The sequence below is a fragment of the Adiantum capillus-veneris genome, chromosome 21 (genome assembly GCF_014529385.1).
Source record: "Adiantum capillus-veneris isolate H3 chromosome 21, ASM1452938v2, whole genome shotgun sequence".
Taxonomy (NCBI): domain Eukaryota; kingdom Viridiplantae; phylum Streptophyta; class Polypodiopsida; order Polypodiales; family Pteridaceae; genus Adiantum; species Adiantum capillus-veneris.
The window spans coordinates 39984897-40010800 of record NC_140951.1 but is presented as its reverse complement, the minus strand read 5'-3'; the positions used below and the strand labels follow the sequence as shown (position 1 = coordinate 40010800).

Here is a 25904-nt window from a genome sequence, read left to right as displayed (position 1 = left end):
CACTCAACTTCAACCTGCCTTCCGTTGTTGCTGTCCATTGAGTACACGGTCTACAATCCTCCTCGCATATGTTGCCTTCATGAGCCAATAGCTCATCAACCATGTCAAACATATACTCATCATCAAGCTCAAAGTGTCCCTGAGACGTGTGTAGAGGAGCTGTCGAAGTAGGGATAATAGGAGGGTCACCACACACCATGCCTTCGCACAATAGCTCTTCTCGTTGTCTTTCAGTCTTGCGTACTAGAGCACCACCACTAAACACAAACCAATGGGGGCATCCTCAAGCAAGGGAGACGGGGGAGAGAGAGAGAGAGAGAGAGAGAGAGAGAGAGAGAGAGAGCTTCGCTCTAATCTACTCGAGCTTTTTTTAACATGCCAAAGCTCTTCGTTCTCCACATGCTCCAAAGCAATGTATCTCAAGCGAGGGATTGCCTGTTTGCACTGGCGCAAGAAAAAGGGAGTTTTTCCTTGAGCCATCGATCACGTTCGAAATCGTTTCGGAGGGCCATGATCATCCAATTGTACTACAAGTACATATTAAAAAATTGTATAAAATTTTATTACAATAAATTAAAACTATAAGAACACATAAAAAAAATACCTATAATACAAAAAAAATTAAAATTAAAATTAAAAAAACACGTACTCTAGTTACTAGAGTAGTCCTAAGCTAATTTTTCAATAGTGATAGGGACAAAAGTAACTAGAAAACCTCTCTCCATTTTCATTTGTTAATCCTGACAATGTTAACGGTTCTAGATTTTGCCTCTTATAGTGCTCGAGTGTCCAAGTATAGAACTAATGTTAAGGACTCCATGAATTTAAGAGTATAGATTTTGTCTCTTATAGTGCTTGAGTGTCCAACTACAGAACTGATGTTAAGGACTATGACTTTCTAGAGTATGGTTTAGGGTGACCAATATAGTAAAGCATACATAGGGACGTCTTCAAAGCCAAAGGGCTATTGTCACAATCTCACTTCAAGGTGTGTCAACCTCCCATCTGAGACAAGTTAATATCCAAGCTTTTCTATGCAAATTTGCAAATCTCATATTTGAAGACATTTTTGAATTAGTCCTTTCAAGGGGCTTTTCACAAGACCAATATTGGTATAAAAAACTTATCCAAGTTAGTATTTCAACTTTGCACCTTTGTTCCAAAATAAGGTCCAAAAGGTTGGCCACTTAACCAATCACCTTCCAAGAATTTTGCACGTTTACTAGAACAAGGTACCACACTCTTGTCATTGATGCATGACTCCTCATTGGCTCATCCACCTTATACTAGCGGGGGTTTGCATCTCTCCAAAGATGTATTATGAATGTATTCACAATCATATAGATATCCCTTCCACCTAATCCTATCCGTATACCTGGTACACTCACCCACCTCACTTTGAAGTTTTGGCTTCTAGTGAAGGACAAAAACAGCTCTATATGGCTATTTTATTGGATAAATTGTCTTTGGGCTCTAAATTTATGCTCGCGCGCGCAGATTGGGGGGGGGGGGAGAGAGAGAGAGAGAGAGAGAGAGAGAGAGAGAGAGAGAGAGAGAGAGAGAGATCTTAAATGCAGTTGGAACAAACCCAAAAAATGTTTTTTATTTTATTGTTTTGTTTCTTTTCTTTTTTTTTTTGGGGGGGGGGGGGGGGGGGGGGGGGGATGGGGACGTCACTTTGATGTCGGAAACAATCCCAAGAGACCTCAAAGATCTAGCCAACAAATCCAGAACTCAAGACCTCTTCTTATACAAACTACCAATCAGCAATCATTAGGCCAAAAACAAGATTCTCTCTATTTTGGTAGGTTTTTCCATTGTTCTTTTCTTCATTGTGAATGCCAACTGCTTAAACAAGTTATACTGCCGTGTATTGACCTTCTTCTCTAAGTCAGTTCACATCTTTTAACCACATAAAATTGTGCGTGCGTGCACGAGAGCACATGCTTGTACAGACATGGCCCTTTCCAGAAAATTCACCAGTTTATCCCCACATACAATAGGCATACCCACATACAATAATAGGCATAACATTAGTCCACCTTAACCTTAATAGGTGAGAAAAAATGGTTTTTGTGTTCATGCTATATCACAGTGCACCTACCAACAAGCACCTATGTAAGACAAGGAAGATTAGCCATATACAAGCCTTGTTGGGGATATTATTGCTCACAACAATTTTTTACAGGAGTGTAATGAACGTCACTGACACAATGTATGCTTGGCTTTATGAAACTAATTGTGAAAATCGAATGTCCAAAAAGTTTTGAGCAGCATTTGTGCTTCGCGTAGGCAAAAAAAAAGTATCGAAATAACTTCACAAGGCATCAATTGTTGATGATGTTGCTTAAGACTGTGCAGCCAATTTCTGAAGGTGCTCCATGAAGACTTCAAAACTCACATCGTCTGTAAAAATGATGTCCCCTCCATGAACCACTCCATAATCCGATTTATGCGTTACTGAAGGATTTAGCTTTGCCAGCAGAAACCTTGCCTGCACATCCACAATACAATCGGCGATATACTTTGACAACAAAAGCCGCATGGTCTCTTCTAGCCTTGAAGAATCGGCAAACAAAACATGACACATGAAATATAAGAGTCATAGCCATAAGTACTTGTGAGCTGTGCTGATCGCAAACTACCAAGCGCGACACTGGAAACCGCTCTTTCATCAAAGCAACCGCATCATTCTGAGGAGCCTGAAGTAGCTGCGCAAAAACCTGGTTTGTATTCCATATAACACCAAGAACTTCAGAAAACCTTGCACATGTCAAACAAGGTCGTCTACAGAAGACAGGCATTGCCTTGTAATGTTTCTCTCTCTCTCTCTCTCTCTCTCTCTCTCTCTCTCTCTGCGAGAAAGTGGGGCTTTGACCCTTTGCATTACATAAAAGTCGACCATAGGTCCATATACAAGAAATATGGGAAAAACCCTAACGAAGGAACGATGACATCATGGGGAAAATTCCCATAACAAACCACAGGATACATCTCATGATAAAGATACTCTAATCAAGTGGTGAAGTGGAGCTATCTGGATAGTGACCAAGTCTACACGGATCTGCCCAAAGCTCTGTCCACCTTGGGGGATGTAGCCAAAACCACAAAGTCCAGTGAAGTTTATCTGACTAATATAAAGCATCCTCCGTAGAAACCTCCTGTAGTAGCTCCCAAAAGCCAAGGAGCTGTGAAAGCCCTCGGCCGTGCCTCCAGAATCCTCTCTCTCTCTCTCTCTCTCTCTCTCTCTCTCTCTCTTTTCAAGGCAGGGGACCCCACGGTACCAGGGAACTACCGTACTATTATGATAGGGCACACATTGGGACGGCTGTATGCATCCATTCTTGAACAGCAACTGAGTAAATGGGCAGAAAATGAGGGCATACGAGCAGCAGGGCAGGCTGGATTCAGGAGGGGTTTCTCCACTTTGGACCATATTCTTACACTCAGAGCCATTATTGAGGAGGGTCGGGCACATGGGAGACGATGTATTGTTGCTTTGTGGACTTCCGCAAGGCATTTGACACAGTGCCGAGGGCCAGATTGATGCACGGGCTACTGAAGTTGGGAGTACCCACAGAGATCATATGGGGGATCATGGCTTTATACGGCTCAGTGACTGGCCAGGTACGCACTCCTGAGGGGATTTCTGACATTGTTCATTCCACTATTGGAGTGAAACAGGGGTGTCCTTTGTCCCCTACACTTTTTGGTATGTATGTAGATGAGGTCTCTGACTACATTGACAGAGAGGGTGACAGAGGCGCTCAGCTGGCAGGGACATGGATCCCTTTATTATTATATGCTGATGATATTGTGTTAATGTCAGAATCGCCAGAGGGCATGCAAAGACATTTGGATGCATTGCACAACTTTGCAGAGGATAGTGGACTGTCTGTGAACCTTGGTAAAACCAAGGTTATGGTGTTTAACACCACACCACAGTGGGTCAAGAGATCGGCACCTACACTCGTATATGACCAGGACACTATGGAGTACACAGATGAATATACATATCTGGGGGTGGTATTCACGGGACCGAGGTTTACCCTGAGGAGAGCAGCAGAGACTAGACTATCCAGAGCCTATGCGGCATTAGGAGGGCTAGAGAGGATGTGTTCGCAGGTTCAGTTTCAAGAACCACGAACAAAACTATGGCTCTTTGATACTTTGGTTGCTTCAGCTATGCTTTATGGGGTCCAAGTTTGGGGACCATCTGTGAATCATGACAGTTGGAGGAACATGGAGAGACCCTTGGTATTTATGATATCTCGGATGACTAGAGCCAAGGCCTCTGTACCACATGCGATTATTCAAGCGGAGGTAGCCGCCCCTCCTATAGAGATTGAGGCTCTTACCAGATCAGTGTCCTTTATGCACAGTCTATGGGATACACATAGAGGTAGATATACTAGACTAGCTCTTGAGTCCTCTAGACAGTTAGCGATGCAGGGAGATGCATCATGTTGGTATGCAAAGATGACCTCATGGTTTCAGAGGCATGGTCTCAGCATGGATAAATTGCCTCCCTTTCAGTATTCCCTGGATGCACCCTCCCTGCCAGTCACACGGACGGAGATCACTAGACTCATTCGTCAAGATCTTATACAGTTGGACACTAGGAGGACATGGGTAGAGCCGATACAGGAGTTGGGCACGAAGATGGCTTTCTACAAAGAGCACCTTCTCCAACTTTCAGGGGATGGGTTTGTGACTCGTCCGAACTACATGGACACTCATTTATCTCATGGTCTGCGATGTGCTATTGGTCAGATTCGCACATCCTCACACCAGCTGGAGATTGAGACGGGTAGATTCAGAGGGATACCGCCAGAGTCTAGGATATGTCAACTATGCGGCAGAGAGCCAGAGACAGAGCTACACTACATATGCCACTGCACTGTGTATTATGAGATACAAGGGCGCTTCCATTGCTTATTCAAGGAGGGTTTTGGACCCCTAGATAGAGTCATGAGGTATCAGGACCAGAGATGCCTTGGCTTATATCTACTTGAGCTACACCGAAATAGAGACAGTCTGTTGGGGAGACATGGAGTACGACAGTCGTAGAGACAGATCACAGATTTCTTTGGATCGAGGGAGCCAAGAGACCAACCACCAGCACAGGGTTGTACCCGCATTCATACCAGAGGCACCCTCATTGATAGGGCGATTGAGCTCGGGAGATCGAGATGACCACGACCGAGACACAGGAGCACACTACATCGACGGAGACTCCAGCAGAGGATCAGAGGCATTCTAGCACGACACCCAGATTGTCATTGAGGGCCTATTCTACATTTCACATTTCACACTTCATTTCAGTTTTCATTTTTACTTTCAATACTTTTTGTACTTGTACTTCAGACATTGTATTAGATTCACCACTTTGTATCTGATGGTCTCATAGGTCATTTTGGCCTTTTGGAGACGTTAATATATCATTTCATTTCATTTCATTTTCTCTCTCTCTCTCTCTCATTAGAGCCAAGGCCTCCGTGCCACATGAGATCATTAGAGCGGAGTTAGCAACCTCCCCCCATGGCAAGAGAGGCGCTTACCAGATCAGTCTCCTTTATGCAAAGCTTATGGGATACTACCAGAGACAAGTATGCCAGATTGGCCCTTGAGAGTTAGCTTTACAGGGGGACACATCATGCTGGTATGCACACATGTCATCATGGTTCCAGATTCATGGCTTCAGCATGGACAGCTTACCTCCCTTCTAGTACTCCCTTGATGCACCATCATTGTCTCTTACACGGGTAGAGATTACTAGACTCATCCGTCAGGACCTGACACAAATGGACACCAGGAGGACATGGATAGAGCCAACACAGGAGTTGGGCACGAAGATGGCTTTCTATACACAGCATCTTCTCCAACTCTCACAGGGGATGGGTTTGTGATTCAACGAAGCTATATGGAGACACATCTATCTCATGGATTACGGTGTGCCATTGGTCAGATATGGACATCTTCACTCCAGCTTGAGATTGAGACTGGTAGACTCATTGAGGGATACCAACAGCCAGCAGGATATGCTGCCTATGCCATACAAAGCCAGAGACGGAAATGCATTATATATGTCACCCTCTTGTATTGAGCACCCATTGTATCAATGATCACACATACCCCACACAGTTCCAGCTAGTAGCACTTCTAGATTCATTTAAGCATCTCTTTTTTGTACCCTGACATGGTATCGTTTGTAACGGATTGGTCTCATAGGTCATTTTGGCCTTTTGAAAATGTTAATATATTGTTTCATATCTCTCTCCCCTCCCCCCAAGGCTTGCATGCAATCGCCCACATCGACAGTACCACATTCTTTTTCTGTTGTTCATACCTGGAAGCGCGCAAGTAGTCATCCACAATGCGGACTAAGAAGTGTGCACTTCGTAAATTATATTTTTTAAAAAAACAAAGCGCAAAAAAAAGGCCTGCCAAGCAAAAAATCATTACATACTTTCTATTCCTAAAGATAGTAGCTCTTTGCATGCCCTCCACAAAGGCTTCACACACTTTTTAATTGGAGTACACCCTATGAACATGGGCACAAAAAAGCACAACATGGTCCCTACCTTGAAAAGTGCCAACAAAGGGAACAGCAACTAACACAAAAACTTGACCTGATGTTCTGGCTGATTCTGATAGCCCTCATTTCTCCATTGAACTATCGTCATGCCATGAAAAATCACTATGGTGAAAAAAGTGTCAAGAAGAAGAATACGATCCGCAGCAATGGCGGCAACATCAAGTAAAGCAGGTTCCGGAGGTGAGCTGAAAGAATAGGATATGAGGGACGGCTGTATCATCACGACTGAATTCGAGATACTTTCTCTGTTCAACATCATACGATAATACGCCGTCTCATCTGGACTATTGTTGAATACCTGCTCCAAACTAGATTCAACATTAGAAGTTTGTAAAACCTCTGGAAATTTTGAGAAGGGTTTAAAATTGACCTGAACAAACTGTGAGCGCCGAAGGTTAAACATAAATTGTGGGAAGATAGACAGGTTGGTGGCCAAGCTGTAAGAGGATGGGTCATTTTTTCTATAATTACCAAACCGGGTACATAAACTTATTAATGCTCTATCCAACCACCGTGTTGCATCAAAGCCTTCCTGCATTCAGAATGAAAGACCAGTGGTTCTTCAGATGACTTGATAACCGGCACATAATTGGATACATGTACACCATTGATACATAACTAGCTGACCTTGCAAAATGGGAGACCCAAGAAAAAAGCACACAAATAAGAATATCTTCACATAAGAAAAAAATGACATAAAAGACACGTAATTCAAAATGTATGCCTAAAAATCAAGATAAAGCAATGTAGGTACATCTTTTGTTCTAACTTCTTTACCATGTGTGCTCGTAGTAATCTGTTGTTTTTCATATTTTTTCCAGCAAAAAATGCATGTACGTGTGAGCAAGCTTTGGCATTGGTAATCCAGTCCACCCACACGACACAACAGCAAAAACACATTGATAGACAATTGCATTTGTAAAACCCAGAAAAAAACCTTTCTAAATAAGGAAAGAATCCTAAGAGCAAAACAGGAGAACTGCCCCAAAACAACAGACCAAAGAACTTCTAAATAAATTGTCAATATGATGCACCTACATTGCTTCATCTTGATTTTTAGGCAGACAAGTTGAATTATGTGAAAATAAACTATGCATGTACGTGTGAGCAAGCTCTAGCCTTGGTAATCCAGTCCCCCGCACAACACGACGGCAAAAACACATTGATAGACAATTAACTTATTAAAACTGAGAATAAAAATTCCTAAGAGCAAAACAGGAGAATTGCCCCAAAACAACAGACTAAAGAACTTTCCAAGGACAACTAAATAATTTCAAGCTAAAATTATGAATCTTGACCTTGATGGGGTAAATCTAAGATTATTGGACTTACCCCATTGCGTGTTTTTTATTAGATAGAGCTCGAGTTACAATCTTCTTTACATATATCTAGACTATGCTCCTTTTATGTCTCCTTTCTAAGCTTTGACTATGCCATGTAAAAAGTACTACCATGAGAGAAAAAGAGGCCATAATAGATAACATGTTTGTCTATAATCCTTGAGAACGGCGTATTATAAAATTTAATAAACTCTCTGACCCATCGTATAATAGAAAGTGACAGCTACGAATAAGCTTTGGTTCATAATTTACTGCTCAATGAAAGTTTCAGATTCAAAGGATGTCAGTACCTCTGTCTCCATCTTAAGAGACACTAAGCGTGCCATAATTACTGCCGACGTTTCTTGATCAAATCCCGAAATAAGTTCCTGTAACGATCAGTCAAACAGTACAGCCTTCTATCACTTCTAAGGAGCTAGATTGCATCTTTGCTGCATGTCAAGATTCTATCGGTCAAATCTCTTACACCTCTATATTTTGCACATCAGGGACCCACCGTCGAGTTATAGTTGAGGAGCGCATTCTCATGTTTTCGCCTTCATGCTGATAGCTTCGAACAGATGAACACAATTAATACTAATCAGAAATTCTTGAACTCCTCAAGGGCATCCTTCAAACAAATACTAAAGCACAAATGCTTACTAAGTTACAAATTGGAAGTAAAATTGTTGAATCGTTGGAAAAACAGCATCAGGTAATTCTCTGGTAACAACTTCAAAAAAGAGGGACAAAGTAGTGCTCTTGTCTAATCCACTCAACTTCCATGCTGTTGTGTTACCTTGCCCTATAACAGTATCCGAGCTACATAAGCCTTTCTGCAAACAAACGAACAAAAACGATTAGAATTGGAGATACAGCTGGATATCAAGCTAGTGTGACCAAAGGTATACACCTTGTTTAGAGAGGCACATGGTCCAATGATTCCCTGAACCTTTAAATCACTGGAGCAATTCACTTCAAAAATGCCACTGCCAGCGAGAAGTGAATTATCAATTAGCAGCAGTACTGTAGATGGATAACAACTAAAAGATTGGCAAGCCAGGCAACAGAAACATGCTTGAATTTCTGATGCGATGAAGCGAGCAAGCATTGCTGAAAGGAGCATTGCACATACTTAAAAGAGAGGCCCAGGCCACATTCTCCAGCTTCAAAGACACGAGTAATGGATTCTTTGAAAACTGGATGGCCAAAGCTTTCCGCCAGTACAATTATTCCACCTGTTCTCTCTATGGCAACTTTGATTTCAGCGACTCCAACCTGTTCCCAGAAAGTCCCATGGTCAACCAGAATAGAGACACCTTTGCATTATCTGCAAGGCATATAGGACATAAACTAAGAGCATAGAAAAGCTGAAACGAGTGCAACTCCAGCAATTTGACTGCTCAGAATTCAATCCCGGAAAAAGAACTGCCCTCCAATCATGATAATGTATAATACTGTAGCCATCGTGCACCCCTACCATTTTGAGCATTGCAAAGAGCAGGATTGTAGCTAAACAATTGAAATTTACACCTTTCCCTTGTTCTTAATTCACAAAAGAGCAGAACCTGAGAGTACGAAGCAACAGTCCAAATACCTAAAAAATATTCCCATGCATGCACTTGTGTGATCAAGAACTTATAAAGGAATGACAATCCTTCTGATTGCTGCAACGTATAAACGTCCCCACCAAGTAGGACTCCCTCCTCTTTAAAGGCTCTTTTTCATGATCTTTTCGAAAGGCATTCTCTCCCACTAATGAAATTTGCGTCATTGCATCTCTCGTTTCACTCAAGGACACTTGACCATGATGGACAAAACAAGAAAATTGACTCACAACTCATCAAGCTGCTCGGTAAACACTTACTTGATCCAGAGAACAAGCAAAGAGGTCCAGGACATGGCCCTGGGTGACTAATTGCTTTGATAGAGTCTCATAAAAATTTATAGCTTGATAATAGTATGAAGCCGCACCCTTGTCCACGTCCTTATGCGATCTAAGAGGTTCAGATAAGTCTTTTGCTACCACCTGCAGAAAGTGTAATTACAAAAGATTTAGAATGTTTGGATACCTAAATAAATGCCCAAATTCACCTCCAAAAAGGGGGTCACTTTTAACAGTTTGATATACCTAATTGATTCAGGGACAATCATGCATGTTATCAACTTACGCACTTGGACATCCTCACCATATCATCAGCCCCAAGAGGTGGATACAGAATAGCAGTAGGTAGACAACTGCACCCTCCTATGAGACAACTTCATATTAAAGTTTTTCATGTTTTTGCATCTCAACCAGATGCTTCAACACTAAATAATCACCATAGCGCTAGAAAAGCTTTTTAACATCAATAACAGCACAAGGTTGCAAAAACTTGAGCATGTGAAAATTAGTCCAATAAAGGCACTGAAGCACCTTGGTAGCAATACTTTCAAAAAAAACATCACGGAAAATGCTTCAGTAAGATATATTAAATAAAAGGGTGTAAATACTACAGATAAGAAATGCTATTTCCAGCTTTGACCCCCCTCTCTCTCTCTCTCTCTCTCTCTCTCTCTCTCTCTCTCTCTCTCTCTCTCTCTCTCTCTCTCTCTCTGCATGCGTGTTTCACCCCACAATGTATAGTTCATGCATTGAGCCCACATAGAGATAGATGTTGGGTTAAAGGCCCTAAATGACCTCTATTGTATATTTTTATACTTTGTCCAGGTTCACACACATTTTTTTAAAGTCACTTATAATAAAAGTGGGAAAGCCCAAAAACTCACTGATTGAGTTTTCCCCAAATCATACGAGGTCTCTCTCTCTCTCTCTCTCTCTCTCTCTCTCTCTCTCTCTCTCTCTCTCTCCATTCAAGATCTCAGTGTGGGCCCTAGGCCTGTTGGAGTAGCAGTGGACCATGCTCTCCTAAATTTTTCAGTCTCTTTCCAGTACAGTGTCTCTCAGACACCACGGAGGATTGCACACACACGGTATACTTTTACACCAAAGACGGATTCAGTTTATGTGGAAGAGATTTATAGACGGATGGGGGCAGCCGAGCCTGTATATACAGTGGAGGAGATCACCACTTTATTGACGGAGATCTTGCATGGGGCAGCAGCAAAGGCATACCCACACACTCAACCAGATCAGAGAAGACATTCTGGGAACATGCCTCAGAATAGTTGGTATGATGAGGAGTGCAGAGAGATGAGAGTTAAGATTCAAAGCGAGCTTATACTTGGAGTCATTACATATAGACAGTCTAGGATTGCCCTTCGGCGTTTAGTGCGACGGAAGAAGCGGGCCTTTTTAGCCCAGATGGAACGTGATTTGTATCAGCTCTTTTTGAGCCGAGATTCAGGTGAGGCTTGGCGTCTCTTCCATGAGCACTCACCACCTCCAGTGATTACCTCTCCCAAGATTTGGGGTCAATATGCAACATCATTATATACAATACCTAGGCAACCACCATTACCAGACCCTCTAGAGCCATGTCCAGCCACTAGTACCTTCTTTACCATTGAGATGGTGAAGAACGCCATTCACAGGATGAGGACTAGGAGAGCATATGATCATGATGGTTTGGTGGCAGAGCACTTGATACATGCTAGAGATTTACTGTCAGAGGTTCTTGCAAGGTTGTTTAACCGTGTCATGTCTGAGGGACTACCCGAGTCCTGGAGATTATCTACTATTGTACCTCTTTTTAAGGCAGAGGACCCCACGGTACCAGGGAACTACCGTACTATTATGATAGGGCACACATTGGCACGGTTGTATGCATCCATTCTTGAACAGCAACTGAGTAAATGGGCAGAAAATGAGGGCATACGAGCAGCAGGACACGCTGGATTCAGGAGGGGTTTCTCCACATTGGACCATATTCTTACACTCAGAGCCATTATTGAGGAGGGTCGGGCACATGGGAGACGGATGTATTGTTGCTTTGTGGACTTCCGCAAGGCATTTGACACAGTGCCGAGGGCCAGATTGATGCACAGGCTCCTGAAGTTGGGAGTACCCACAGAGATCATATGGGGGATCATGGCTTTATACGGCTCAGTGATTGGCCAAGTACGCACTCCTGAGGGGTTTTCTGACATTGTTCATTCCACTATTGGAGTGAAACAGGGGTGTCCTTTGTCCCCTACACTTTTTGGTATGTATGTAGATGAGGTCTCTGACTACATCGACAAAGAGGGTGACAGAGGCGCTCAGCTAGCAGGGACATGGATCCCTTTATTATTATATGCTGATGATATTGTGTTATTGTCAGAGTCGCCAGAGGGCATGCAAAGACATTTGGATGCATTGCACAACTTTGCAGAGGATAGTGGACTGTTTGTGAACCTTGGTAAAACCAAGGTTATGGTGTTCAACACCACACCATAGTGGGTCAAGAGATCGGCGCCTACACTCGTATATGACCAGGACACTGTGGAGTACACAAATGAATATACATATTTGGGGGTGGTATTCATGGGACCGAGGTTTACCCTAAGGAGAGCAGCGGAGACTAGACTATTCAAAGCCTATGCGGCATTAGGAGGGCTAGAGAGGATGTGTTCGCAGGTTCAGTTTCAAGAACCACGAACAAAACTATGGCTCTTTGATACTTTGGTTGCTTCAGCTATGCTTTATGGGGTCCAAGTTTGGGGACCATCTGTGAATCATGACAGTTGGAGGAACATGGAGAGACCCTTGGTATTTATGATATCCCGGATGATTAGAGCCAAGGCCTCTGTACCACATGCGATTATTCGAGCGGAGGTAGCCGCCCCTCCTATAGAGATTGAGGCTCTTACCAGATCAGTGTCCTTTATGCACAATCTATGGGATACACATAGAGGTAGATATACTAGACTGGCTCTTGAGTCCTCTAGACAGTTAGCGATGCAAGGAGATGCATCATGTTGGTATGCACATATGACCTCATGGTTTCAGAGGCATGGTCTCAGCATGGATAGATTGCCTCCCTTTCAATATTCCCTGGATGCACCCTGCATACCAGTCACACGGACGGAGATCACTAGACTCATTCGTCAGGATCTTATACAGTTGGACACCAGGAGGACATGGGTAGAGCCGATACATGAGTTGGGCACGAAGATGGCTTTCTACAAAGAGCACCTTCTCCAACTTTCAAGGGATGGGTTTGTAACTCGTCAAAACTACATGGACACTCATTTATCTCATGGTCTGCGATGTGCTATTGGTCAGATTCGCACATCCTCACACCAGCTGGAGATTGAGACGGGTAGATTCAGAGGGATACCACCAGAGTCTAGGATATGTCAACTATGCGGTAGAGAGCCAGAGACAGAGCTACACTACATATGCCACTGCACTGTGTATTATGAGATACGAGGGTGCTTCCATTGCTTATTCAGGGAGGGTTTTGGACCCCTAGATAGAGTCATGAGGTATCAGGACCAGAGATGCCTTGGCTTATATCTACTTGAGCTACACCGACATAGAGACAGTCTGTTGGGGAGACATGGAGTACGACAGTCGCAGAGACAGATCACAGACTTCTTTGGATCGAGGGAGCCAAGAGACCAACCACCAGCACAAGGTTGTACCCGCATTCATACCAGAGGCACCCTCATTGACAGGGCGATTGAGCTCGGGAGATCGAGATGACCACGACCAAGACACAGGAGCACACTACATCGACGGAGACTCCAGCAAAGGATCAGAGGCATTCTAGCACGACACCCAGATTGTCATTGATAGCCTATTCTACATTTTCACATTTCACATTTCACACTTCATTTCAGTTTTCATTTTTACTTTCAGTACTTTTTGTACTTGTACTTCAGACATTGTATTAGATTCACCACTTTGTATCTGATGGTCTCATAGGTCATTTTGGCCTTTTGGAGACGTTAATATATCATTTCATTTCTAGCGCTAGCTCTCTGCTGCACTATGCCTTGCTCTACCCAGCCCAATCCTGCACTCCTTCACCGTGCGCATCCCTCGGTAGCCTCTGCTTCGCGCTTTCAACTGGTATCAGAGCCCTAGGGTTTCAAAACAACCCTACACAGTCTATTGAACAGCAAGTTAAATTTGCTCTCCCACGATCAATTTCGCTTCTATCGCGAAGCCCTTTGCTTCCGGAGTCGAAAAGGTCACCAAAACTACTAAAACAGCCCAAAACAGGTGATTTACAGGCCAAAACAGCAATACGCAGGTGTACCAAATTTGTGGGATCACATGTATTGATGTTTTGTGCGAGGATTTGAGTCAGAAGCTAAGTATAGGTGATTTAAATTGCATATTCAGCTGAAAATTCAGATTTGGACAGTTTCATGTAAAGAAATTGTGGTCTATCGTATGCAAAGTCTTGTGGTTGCTCCTATTTGCTGAAAGTTTCAGCCTATTGCATCTCTCTTGTATACACACTTGTGGTTGAGTTAAGATGGCTTCTTCCTCTTCCACATCTAACACTAAAAGTTTGATGGAAATCAAACGGTTCGATGGTCAAGGCTTCGATCTTTGGCAAGAACGCATGTAAGGTGTAAGGTGCAGCGGAAGTGAATGATGTCCTTTCTCAATATGAGTGATCCGATCGTGCTCAAGGTTCCTTTTACTTACGGAAGGGAGAGCCTTCCGTACCCTTACTGAGAGAGTGCAAGTGATCACAAACAAAGTGAATAGACATTGTGCGTGAAGGTACTGAGTCTGAGAGATAGAGAGAGAAGAATACGACACCAACAAGTGGTCAAACCCTCCTCCCAAGGCCCTTCTCTCGATGTGGTGAGAGAAGTCTATGATATTGATTGCACAATCTGGTACAGATGCTGATGCAAACTCGTGAAGCTATGATGCAAAAGGCAGGGACAGCGGGGACGACGTCAATGGAATCTGCTGTCGTTTTACTTGCTGAAAAATGTTGTTTATTGCTGCCTGAAAACGCTGATTAGGCTGTTTGGAAAACGCTGAGTTGTTGTCCTTTTAATTGTTGCATAAACGTTGTCTTGCTGGTCCTTTGCTTGCTGAAATCCCCTGTTGAAAACGCTGGAATCGCTGGTGGAAAACGCTGCTGAAAATCGCCAAGGGCAGGCTAAAGTTGTTGGATTTCCCTTGCTGAAAACGCCAGGCTGAAGGGGACGTTCTCTTGCTGAGAGGGAGAGAGGGTAGCCTGTTGCAAGTAAATTGCCTGTTGCACCTTCTCCACTTCTACCAGATTAGCCTAGCCCTAGGTTTGCTTATATATCACTTTAGCAAAATTGCCCTACCCAGTTCCCAACAAAAGTCACTTAAAATAATAAGTGAAAAATGTCAAAAATACGAAAAATAGATTTGATGCACTGGAAAATGCTCCTGATGGATTCTGATGGTAATGTTGATGATCATGCTGTGTGCAACCAGAGGATATGCATCTACTCTAAGTGCCTGGGCATGCACGGTCTGCAAACAGACTCACAAAAGTGCCAGAACACTTCCTATTCTAGACTGACTTGATTGAATTGAACCCTGGTCATGCTGTAGCTTGTCCACGGACACGTAGGGTTGGATGTGTCACGTGACATAAGGTATCCTTTTCTTAAAGGATTGTAGAGATGCATTGGAACAGAATAAGCCACCAGGTTTGTCTGACGAAGAGTGGACCAGGTTAAATAAGAAGGCTATGGCCTACATCAAAATGGCTATCAATGATAACATTCTGACGGACATCGAGCGTTTGGACTCTGCTTATGCAATATGGCAAAAGCTAAAGTCAAATTATGAGAACACCACGTCTGTGACCCATGTGCATTTGATGCGAAAGTTGGTGAATATGCAACTTGATGACTCGAAGTCAGCTACTAAGCATTTGAGTGCTTTTACAGGTGTGTTGAGTCAGTTGCAGGACAATGGGCTTCAGCAATTCGATAATAAGCTGAAAGCTATTTTCTTGCTTATGACATTGCCAGATACTTGGGATGGGAACATTGGTTGTCTCCTTGAGCAACAGTCCCACCCTCACGTATGACAGTGTGAGAGGGTCTATTCTCAATGAAGAGATTAGACGTAAGTCTAGTGGGGAAGGTGGCAGTTCTGCCTGTACTGCAAGAGGTAGAAATCAAAAGCGTGATGCGGGCAACAAGACTCAAAATAGAAGTAAGAGCAAGACAAAGAATAAGGATGTCACTTGTTATCAATGTGGCAGAACGGGTGACAAGAAACCCGATTGCAGGTATTTCAAAAAAGAGAAGGAAAGGAAGAAGGAAACACAAGATAAGAAGAAGAAAGATGAGAAGAAAGGGGGAAAATCAGCAGGTGATTCCTACAAGGATGCTGAGAATGCAAATGTATCCTCTAGTGTGGTCATTGAGGAGTTGTCAGACGTTGAGGAAATCTTGGTTGCGGCTTCATGCCCCTCAGATTTGGTGATAGCTAATGCAGAAGACATGCTTATCTCGAAGAAAGATGTCATTGATGCATTGCTTAGTGCTAATGATGGCCTATCTCAGTCTTGGATAGTAGATTCCGGTGCCTCTTTCCATGTGGCTCCATCCTTGGAGTGTTTTGCTACATATGCTGCACGCAATTATGGCAAGGTGTACCTTGGTGATAATTTTGCTTGCAACATAGAGAGAATGGGTACCATTTTGGCTCTTAAAAATGGTCAAGAGCTTATGTTGAATGATGTCAGCTTTGTACCAAGCATTAAGAAAAGTTTGCTATCTATTGGTCACTTAGATGCACATGGTTTTACTACCATCTTTGTTGGGGGTTCATGGAAGTTGCTTAAGGGCTTTATGCTTGTTGCAAAAGGGTCTAAAAGAGGTACTTTGTACTATCTTCGATGCAAAGCTTTGCCTGGCAAGTTTCTTGTTGTTGCTGAAGTCGCTTCACACACGGAATTGTGGTGTAAGGTGCAGCGGAAGTGAATGTTAAACTTTGCTCAAGATGAGTGCTCCGAACTGTGCTCAAGGTTTCCTTTTACTTACGAAAGGGAGAGCCTTCCGTTCCTTTAGTGAGAGAGTGCAAATGATCACAAACAAAGTGAATGACACTGTGAATAAAGGTACTGAGACTGAGAGATAGAGAGAGAAGAGAATACGACACCAGAATGTTGTCAAACCCTCCTTCGAAGGCCCCACTCTCGATGGCGAGAGTGGTCTACTATTGATTGCACAATCTGGTACAAGATACTGATACAAATCTAAGTGATGCTATGTCGAGGCCAACGGTGGTGCCGACGATGACGAGACTATGACTGAAACTGAATGCTTCGAAGACGACGGTGACGATGACGACGAACTTCTATCTGTTGTTGTGGCTTTGAATGCTGAAAACGCTGCTTCTTGCTGTCAAAAACATTGGCTTGCTGATGGAAAACGTTGGTTTTCTATGGCTGAAAAACGCAGGTCTGCTGTCTAGGAAAACGCTGGCTGCTGGTGTCCAAAACGCTGGGTGGTGCATTGTATTTTGTTACACTCATTGATGACTGTACTAGGAAAGGATGGGTGCATTTGTTGAAAAGTAAGAGTGAGACTTTTAATGCTTTTAAGAAGTTTCATGCTTTTGTCACTACTCAAAAAGAGTGCTAGGCTTAAATGTCTCAGGTTGGACAATGGAGGAGAATATGTATCTGCTGAATTTTAGCGTTTTTGTGATGATAATGGGATCAAAAGGGAGTTAACAGCCCCTTATAATCCGTCTTCTAATGGTGTGGCTGAGAGGTACAACCGTACTTTATGTGAAAGAGTGCGTTGCATGTTGTCCACCGCTAATCTTTCCCAAGAGTTTTGGGGGGAGGCATTGAAAACTGCAGTTCATATTTGCAATCGCTCTCCTAACAGTACGCTGAAAAATGACATTCCAAAGGAGGTTTGGTCTAGCAAACCTGCCAAACCTGCCTCTTATGATCATTTGAGAGTATTTGGCTGCGAAGCTTTTGTTCCTGTACGCAATGACTTGAGAACAAAGCTTGATATGAAATCCATTGAGAGAGTCTTCCTAGGTTATAGAGAGAAGGTGAAATGGCTATAGAATGTGATTACCACAGTTTAGAAAGGTAATTTGCAGCCGAGATGCAGTGTTCAAGGAGGCAAAATTGCTTAAGAATGCTACAAAATCTGATGCTGACAAGAAAACAGTCAGATTTCAGTCTTCCGTGCCATCCATTGATGTTGAAAAACAGCCTCATGATGCATTACCGCAAGCTGAAATTGATATTCAGCCGGTTGACCTTGAGCCAGAAGAGGTAGGACATGATATTGATGCTCCTAATGAGGATGGACAGCCACCTGAATTGGCTGAAAATGATTTTCAGCAGCATGATAGAGCTGAAAATGAGTTGCCTTATGATGTAGAACCGTTGCCTGAGAATGTAGATCATTGGGTAAGCAAGTCAACTCGTTTGAGAAAGCAACCGCAGAGATTTAATCCCTCTTTGCATCATGTAATGTTGACAGATGAGGGTGAACCTCTTACTTATAAAGAGGCTAAGTCATGCGAGTCAAGCAATAAGTGGAATCTTGCAATGCAAGAAGAAATGAAATCCTTATATGCAAATGATACTTGGGATCTTGTGCCATTGCTTAAAGGGAGAAAGGCTCTTGCTAACAAATGGGTGTACAAGATTAAGATTGTGGATGAAAAACCAAAGTACAAGGCAAGATTGGTTGCAAAAGGATATGCACAGAAAGAAGGAATTGATTTTCAAGAAATCTTTTTCTCTGTTGTAAAGCTTACAACTTTACGTGTCCTGTTTGCTCTCGTTGCGGTGCTTGATTTGAAATTGAATCAAATGGATGTAAAGACAACGTTTTTGCATGGTGACATTGAAGAGGACATATACATGAAACAACCTAAGGGTTTTATAGTTCCTACACGTGAGGAACTTGTATGCAAACTGAAAAGGGCTCTGTATGGTTTGAGACAATCATCACGACAGTGGTATAAGAAGTTTGACACTTTTATGTTGTCTCAAGGCTTTAAACGTAGCCATGCAGATCATTGTTTGTATACGAAAAGGGACGAAGATGGTAGTTCCATCATACTTGTTCTCTGTGTTGATGACATGTTGCTTGTCGGGAAACATAAGACTAGTCTTGATGCTTTGAAATGTAAGCTAAATTTAGCATTTGCTATGAAAGATTTGAGTGATGCAGGGCATATTTTGGGCATGCGTATTAAAAGAGATAGAAAGCTGAAATCATTGTTTTTATCTCAAGAAAGGTACATTGCAAAAGTACTTGACAGATTTAATATGGCTGATGCTAAGCCTCTTGGAGTACCTTTACCTCCATACACTAAGCTTAGCAAAGCAGATTGCCCAAAGGATGAGGTGGCATTGAAAGCAATGAAGGGAATCCCTTATGCATCAGCTTGTGGTTCTCTTATGTATGCTATGGTTGCCACTCATCCTGACATTGCTTATGCAGTGGGAGTTGTTAGTCGATACATGTCGAATCCTGGCAAAGCGCATTGGGAAGCTGTCAAATGCATTATGAGATATTTGAAAGGTACACAATCAAAGTGTATTTGTTATGGCAAAAGTGAATTAGGATATTGTGATGCAGACATGGCAGGTGACATAAATACCAGGAACTCTACCAGTGGATATGTATTTGCTATTGCTGGTCGTGCAGTCTCTTGGTGTTCTAGGTTGCAGAAAATTGTGGCATTGAGTACTACTGAGGCTGAATATATTTCAGCCACGGAGACTTCAAAGGAGGACAGACTTGCAAAAGAACTTGGCATATGCCTGCTCATACTCCAGTGTTGGGTTGTGATAGCCAGAGTGCTGTCTATTTAGCCAAAAATGCCATGTTTCATGTGCGTACCAAACATATAGATGTGCGGTACCACTTCATACGACAGGTATCGGACGATAGTCTAGTCACCTTGACTAAGATCCATACACAAGATAACCCTGCAGATGTTCTCACCGAGAGTCTTGCTAAGACTCAACATGAGCATTGCATACAGCTGGTGGAAGTTGGTTAACTTAAAGGCATCATTTATGCCTTTAAGTGGGAGGTTGTTGGATTAAAGGCCCTAAATGACCTCTATCGTATATTTTTATACTTTGTCAAGGTTCACAATGAACCTGGACACATTTTTTTTAAGTCACTTATAATAAAAGTGGGAAAGCCCAAAAACTCATTGATTGAGTTTTCCCCCAAATCGTACGAGCTCTCTCTCTCTCTCTCTCTCTCTCTCTCTCTCTCTCTCTCTCTCTCTCTCTCTCTCTCTGCTTTCGATCTCTAGCGCTAGCTCTCTGCTGCACTGTGCCTTGCTCTACCCGGCCCAATCCTGCACTCCTTCACCCCGCGCATTCCCCGGTAGCCTCAGCTTCGCGCTTTCAATAGAGAGCTCCAGTCACACATCCTCCTCTCACTCCCATCACATAGTTGTATATCTCACTATGTACTCCGGAGGTTTGGTTACTACCCGGTCACACTCCATTATGTACACCGGATGCTTTGTTATTACCCGGTCACATTTCACACTTCACTATGTACGCCGGATTTATTACCCAGTCACCTTGCACTTACAAGATATCTAGAGGATATACACACTTTGTCTATGGATTTTTCTCATAGGCCAGTTCTCTTTGGCCTCTTGAAGACATAAATAAAATCTCTCTCTCTCTCTCTCTCTCTCTCTCTCTCTCTCTCAGACTGTCTACTTTATACATGCTATAGATATGCTGGTAGAGGTTCTTGCAGTTCTGTTCAATTGTGTCATCTTCAAGGCAGGGGATCCCCCAAAAACTACCGTACTATTATGGGACTTGGAGACTATCTACTATTGTGCCTATCTGCAAGGCAGGGGATCCTATGGTGCCTAAAAACTATCGTACTATTATGATTGGACACACATTGGCACGGTTGTATGTATCTACCCTTGAGCAACAGTTGAGCATATGACAGAGAGTGAGGGCATACGGTTTCAGGAGAGGCTTCTCCACGCTTGACCATATTATGACACTCATAGCCATCATTGAACACATGGGAGATGGATCTATTGTAGCTTTGTGGATTTCCGCAAAGCATTTGACATGGTACCCAGAGCTAGATTGATATGCAGACTACAGGAAATACGCAGATTTGGGGGATCATGGTTCTATACAAATCAGTGATGGAACATGTACGTACTCCAGAGGGGATATGTAACTATTGAAGTGAAACAAGGCTGTCCACTGTCCCCTACTCTATTTGGTATGTACATAGATGAGGTTTTGGATTACATTGACACCTCTGCCAGGGACATAGATTCCATTGTTATATGCCTATGATATTGTGTTGAGCTCTAACTCATCGAAGGGTATGCAGCTACATTTGGACGCATTACATAGCTTTGTGGAGGATAGCAGATTGTCTATAAACTTTGGTAAAACCAAGGGTACGGTGTTTAACACCACACCGCAGTGGATCAAGAGATCAGCACCTATATTCACTTATGGTCAAGAGATCGTGGAGTACACAAATGCACACACCTATCTTGGGGTAGTCTTCACTGGGTCAAGGTTTTCTTTGAAGAGAGCAGTAGAGACAGGACTAACCATAGCATATGCGGCCTTGGGAGGACTGGAGAGGATGTGTTCGCAAGTTCAGTTCCAGGAACGAACCCCCGAACCAAACTCTCAGTCTTTGATACATTGGTAGCCTCAGCTATGCTCTATGAGGTTCAAGTTTGGGGACCCTCTGTGGGTCAGGATGGTTGGATAGTCATGGAGAGGCCCTTGGTATCTAGAATTTCCCAATTGATTAGAGTCAAGGCCTCCGTGCCACATGAGATCATTAGAGAGAAGTTAGCAACCCCTCCAATGAAGATAGACGCGCTTACCATATCAGTCTCCTTCAAGCACAGCATATGGGACACTGCTAGAGAGACATATGCCAGATTGGCCCTTGAGTCCTCCAGACTGTTAGCATCACAGAGGGACACATATGCTGGTATGCACAAATGTCAGCATGGTTCCAAATACATGGCTTCAGAATGGACAGCTTACCGCCCTTTCAGTATTCCCTTGATGCACCATCATTGTCTCTTACTCGGATGGAGATTACTAAACTCATTCGCCAAGACCTAACCCAATTGGACACCAGGAGGACATGGATAGAGCCGACAGAGGAGTTGGGCACGAAGATGGCTTTCTATAGAGAGCACATGAGTTACGGTGTGCCATTGGTCAGATACGGACATCTTCGCACCAACTCAAGATTGAGACTGGTAGACTCAAAGGGATACCAGCAGCCAACAAGATATGCCACCTATGCCACACGGAGCCAGAGACGGAGATGCAATATATATGTCACTACACAGTGTATTACGAGATACGAGGTTGCTTCCACTATCTATTTAGAGAAGACTTTGGACCTTACTCCAAAATCATGAGCTATCAGGACCAGAGATGTCTTGGAATGTATTTGCTTGACATGTCTCCTTTCGACTCAAGCTGCCTGATACTTGGAAGATTCACAATGCATTCCATGTGAGTCTCTTGAAACCTTTTAAAGGTGATGTGTCAGTTGATGGGGAGCCTAATGAGCAACAAGAAGTGGAAGAAAGCGAGGAGATACTCGTTCAAAACAGATTTTGGCACACAAGGAAAGAAAGATGAAAGGTAAAGTGATTCGGCGATTCTTGGTTAAATTCAAGAACTATCCCGAAATGCAAAGTGGATGGAGAAGGACCTAGCAGATACTCCTCAAATTTTGGAACTTTACCTTGAAGCATTCGGTTTAGCATAGTCTACTCCGATAGAACCCTGAACTCATTAAGAGTGAATCTGGTACAGTGGGTTTGCACAAGAGGGGAGTCACTCCGCTCCTTTGTCAACAGATTACCTCGATTTGAATAAGGTTATTAATATCCCCTTTGGGTTTCAGGGATACTAATGGGCTGACAAGTATCTGCTTAATGACTTTATGAAACGGAATTCCCAACATTGAATATGATTGATTTGTACTCTCTCACTTGACTTGTTTGAGTGCAGGAACTGAAAGACGAAATGACTGCAGCATTTCGGTCTCATAAATCTCTATAGACATGATCACAATAAGGATTAGTTAATCGGGCATCAGTGAGGTCTCGACTGGATCTAGATGCGATTACTAAATACGTTGCTGGCAGTCATGGTCTGAGATTTGAAATGAATTTTCCTGTGATTTGTCATGTGATGTCGAGTGATGTCCTGTGATGTCCTGGGATGTGACTATCATCTTTGTACAAGTGCCAGATGTGTGGGGTCTAGTGCGTCGATACTAACAGTCAGTGTCTACCGAGACAATTTAAGGCCTCTATCTGTTTTGCAGGCGTAATCGAGGGCGATTACAATTCTTTCAAGAGGGTAGTTATGTCACAAACTGATGATGTGGCATGACCACCCGCAGATTGGCAGCAGACAGTACGGATTTCCGCGTTTTGCGCTGACAACTACTGACCTGGTAAGCTGTACGGAAATCCCGCTTTTCACGTTGATAGGCTGATGTGGCAGAACTGTACAGAAATTCCCGCTTTTTGCGCTGCTAATTTTTATGGCAGATTTTTGGGCCTTCTACTTTTGAAATCACCTGCTTTTGGTGGCTCTGCTTTTAGCATCCCTTGTAATGCTTACAAGTGACCCAAGGGGGCTCACTCTGCAAAGCATCTGGAAGCAGAGTCTCAGAGCAAGCACCCGTTGTACTTTGATCAAGCATTAATATAAAAGAAATACCGAAAGGGACGCCAGTCTTTGGGGCCAATATCTCTGGGCACGGAACTACACCGGGCCATGTCGACTCTCTCTCTCTCTCTCTACACCGGGCCATGTCGTCCCTCTCTCTCTCTCTCTCTCTCTCTCTCTCTCTCTCTCTCTCTCTCTCTCTCTCTCTCTCTCTCTCTCTCTGTGACTTAGTTACATTACATACTTACTCATTGATGCAGATATGCGAAGTGCCATGCCAAGCAGAACCCCTACGCTTGAATAGTCAAGATCCTTCGCCCAGGAGACATGCCTCTTCACCAAAAGCCACACTCCTTCGACGACTGGTCACACCCCTTCGCTCTACGGGTGCGACTCTTCGCCCAATGGTTGCAGCTCTTCGCCGAAAGGATGTCTCTTTACGTCTGAAGTCGCATCTCTTCACCATGAGACGTGTCTTTTCATTCGTCTCTTCATCTTCTATATAAAGAGCCCTTGTATCACACATTCAATCAATGAATCACAGAGTCTTCTGAGTCTTGCTTATGAGTTCAGTTCAAGTTTCTTAAGTCTTAATCATGAGTTTAAATACTTAATAAAGGATTAGTACCTAAAATCCTCACAGTGGTATCAAAGCAAAAAAAAATTCCCGGGACCCTACGGTTGTGAGCCTCTCACCCTTGCAGCTACACTCTACCCCTCTCCCGGCGTTCTATGGAATCCGAAGAACGGTGGCCTACGCACACATCTCGACATGAGGTAACTTAAGTTTACTTATGTTCTAGTATAATACATACTACATAACACCAGAGACAGCAGCATGGATGTGTGTACCCGTACCGGTCGTGCTCGAGGTGATGCATGGGTCAATGCGAAAGAGTGTGCCTTTTCAAGCTCCAATGTGTACCTCTTCAGCTGAGTACCCTTTCGTGTGAGCACCCTTTGGTGGAAATTCTGCAAACACGGGCTGAATTGCACCCTTTCGCTGGAATCCCTTCGCATCGCAACCTTTCCCAAGCGGCAGCACACATCAGCAACGCTGAAACGCCTCTTCAAAAACCCCTTCGCTGGTCTTTAATTCCTACGCGCTGTTGGGTTCTTATTTTATGCTGACCAGTTTGTTTTACAAAGGTAGCGTAAGTTTTTTTATACACCTCAACCAGTCATTCACATGCTTTAAGTGGCCGCCCAAGCCCCACATTTTTTTAAGTCTATGTGAACCCACCCCTTCAATAAAAAAACCAAATGTCCAAAATGCCCAACGAGCAGCCAGCGATGTTTTTCATCAAACGTTGGCAGCCAGCGCTTCAATCTCTCCCGCTCTTCCACCCTGGCTTTGGGTGTACTCTACGCGCGTGGGATTCTTCGCCGTCATGGCCGACGATGCCTTCGATGTTCCAATCCACTTCCTCTCGTACATAGACGAGATTCCATACGAAATCTTGCCGGAACGCGAAGTCATTATCATTCCCAATACCCCGGAACCCGGAATTATTATCATTCCCGATTCGCCGGAACCCGACCCTGCTCCCGTGCGCGCTCCAATTCCCGAAAGCGCTCCCATTCCAACAGAGATACCAATTCCAGTACCCCAGGTTGTACCGGCTCCACAACAGTACCTACTATACGCCACCCACCACCACTCGACACACTTCAAGACTTGGCTAGTGTGGCATATTGTTCTAACGTGCGAGCCGCAGCATCTTCTGCACCACGAGTACCTCCTTGGGGGGAACCCTCATCTCGCCTACTCACTGACAGAGTGCAGAGTGGACGAGATCAACAATATTATTTTGCTCCAGCCGGCTGGTGCGTGTTCACAGCCAGATTCTCATTCCAGATTATACACCTTTGACGCCCGCTCCAGAGGAAACACCTCCATTGGACGAGCTCGAGGATCTCGAGGATTCGGACCTGGATCCAAATTTCATAGCAGAGTTCGGCGAATCTTCGGTAGCGGTTTCTCCCGCCTACATGCCACATACTTCTCCAGCTTCTCCTCGGTACTCTCTCTGAAGCAGAATCATGTCGACGTCCCAAGCAAAAAAAGATGGCCAGCAGACACAGATGCTTGCTCTTCTCAAGGAACAAATGGAAGCTTTACAACAAACTTTTACAACAAGTCTTTCTTCCTTTAGCACTCGTTTGGAGCAGATGCTGCAGACACACACTCCGTCTCGAGTAAACCCTTCTGCTCCTTCACCCTCTTCTTCAGAAGCTTCACTGGACGAACGCGAAGACGAACCAAATCCTACAGCAGAGGTTGACAATAATGAATTACAGCTTCTCTATAAAAAAATTTAATTCCGCACAGAAAAAGAAACTTGATGTTAAGCTGCCAGAACCATACAATGGTCACCGCGACAA

At 43.6% G+C, this 25904-nt stretch overlaps 1 protein-coding gene across 1 annotated transcript in view; it reads right to left on the bottom strand.

The window, feature by feature from the left end:
* Window positions 1-2133: 2133 nt before the first annotated feature.
* Window positions 2134-25904, bottom strand: part of LOC147430824 (protein transport protein SEC23 F-like) — a 31195-nt gene continuing 7424 nt past the window's right edge. Inside the window, exons 3-12 of the mRNA XM_086493374.1 lie at window positions 9785-9946; window positions 9053-9195; window positions 8831-8906; window positions 8581-8753; window positions 8407-8488; window positions 8229-8306; window positions 6969-7130; window positions 6633-6896; window positions 2619-2723; window positions 2134-2494 (exon numbers count right to left, since the gene is read on the bottom strand). Coding sequence (XP_086349500.1) covers window positions 2348-2494; window positions 2619-2723; window positions 6633-6896; window positions 6969-7130; window positions 8229-8306; window positions 8407-8488; window positions 8581-8753; window positions 8831-8906; window positions 9053-9195; window positions 9785-9946 — 1392 coding nt within the window. The 3' untranslated portion in view covers window positions 2134-2347. The remainder of the gene's footprint in view (window positions 2495-2618; window positions 2724-6632; window positions 6897-6968; window positions 7131-8228; window positions 8307-8406; window positions 8489-8580; window positions 8754-8830; window positions 8907-9052; window positions 9196-9784; window positions 9947-25904) is intronic.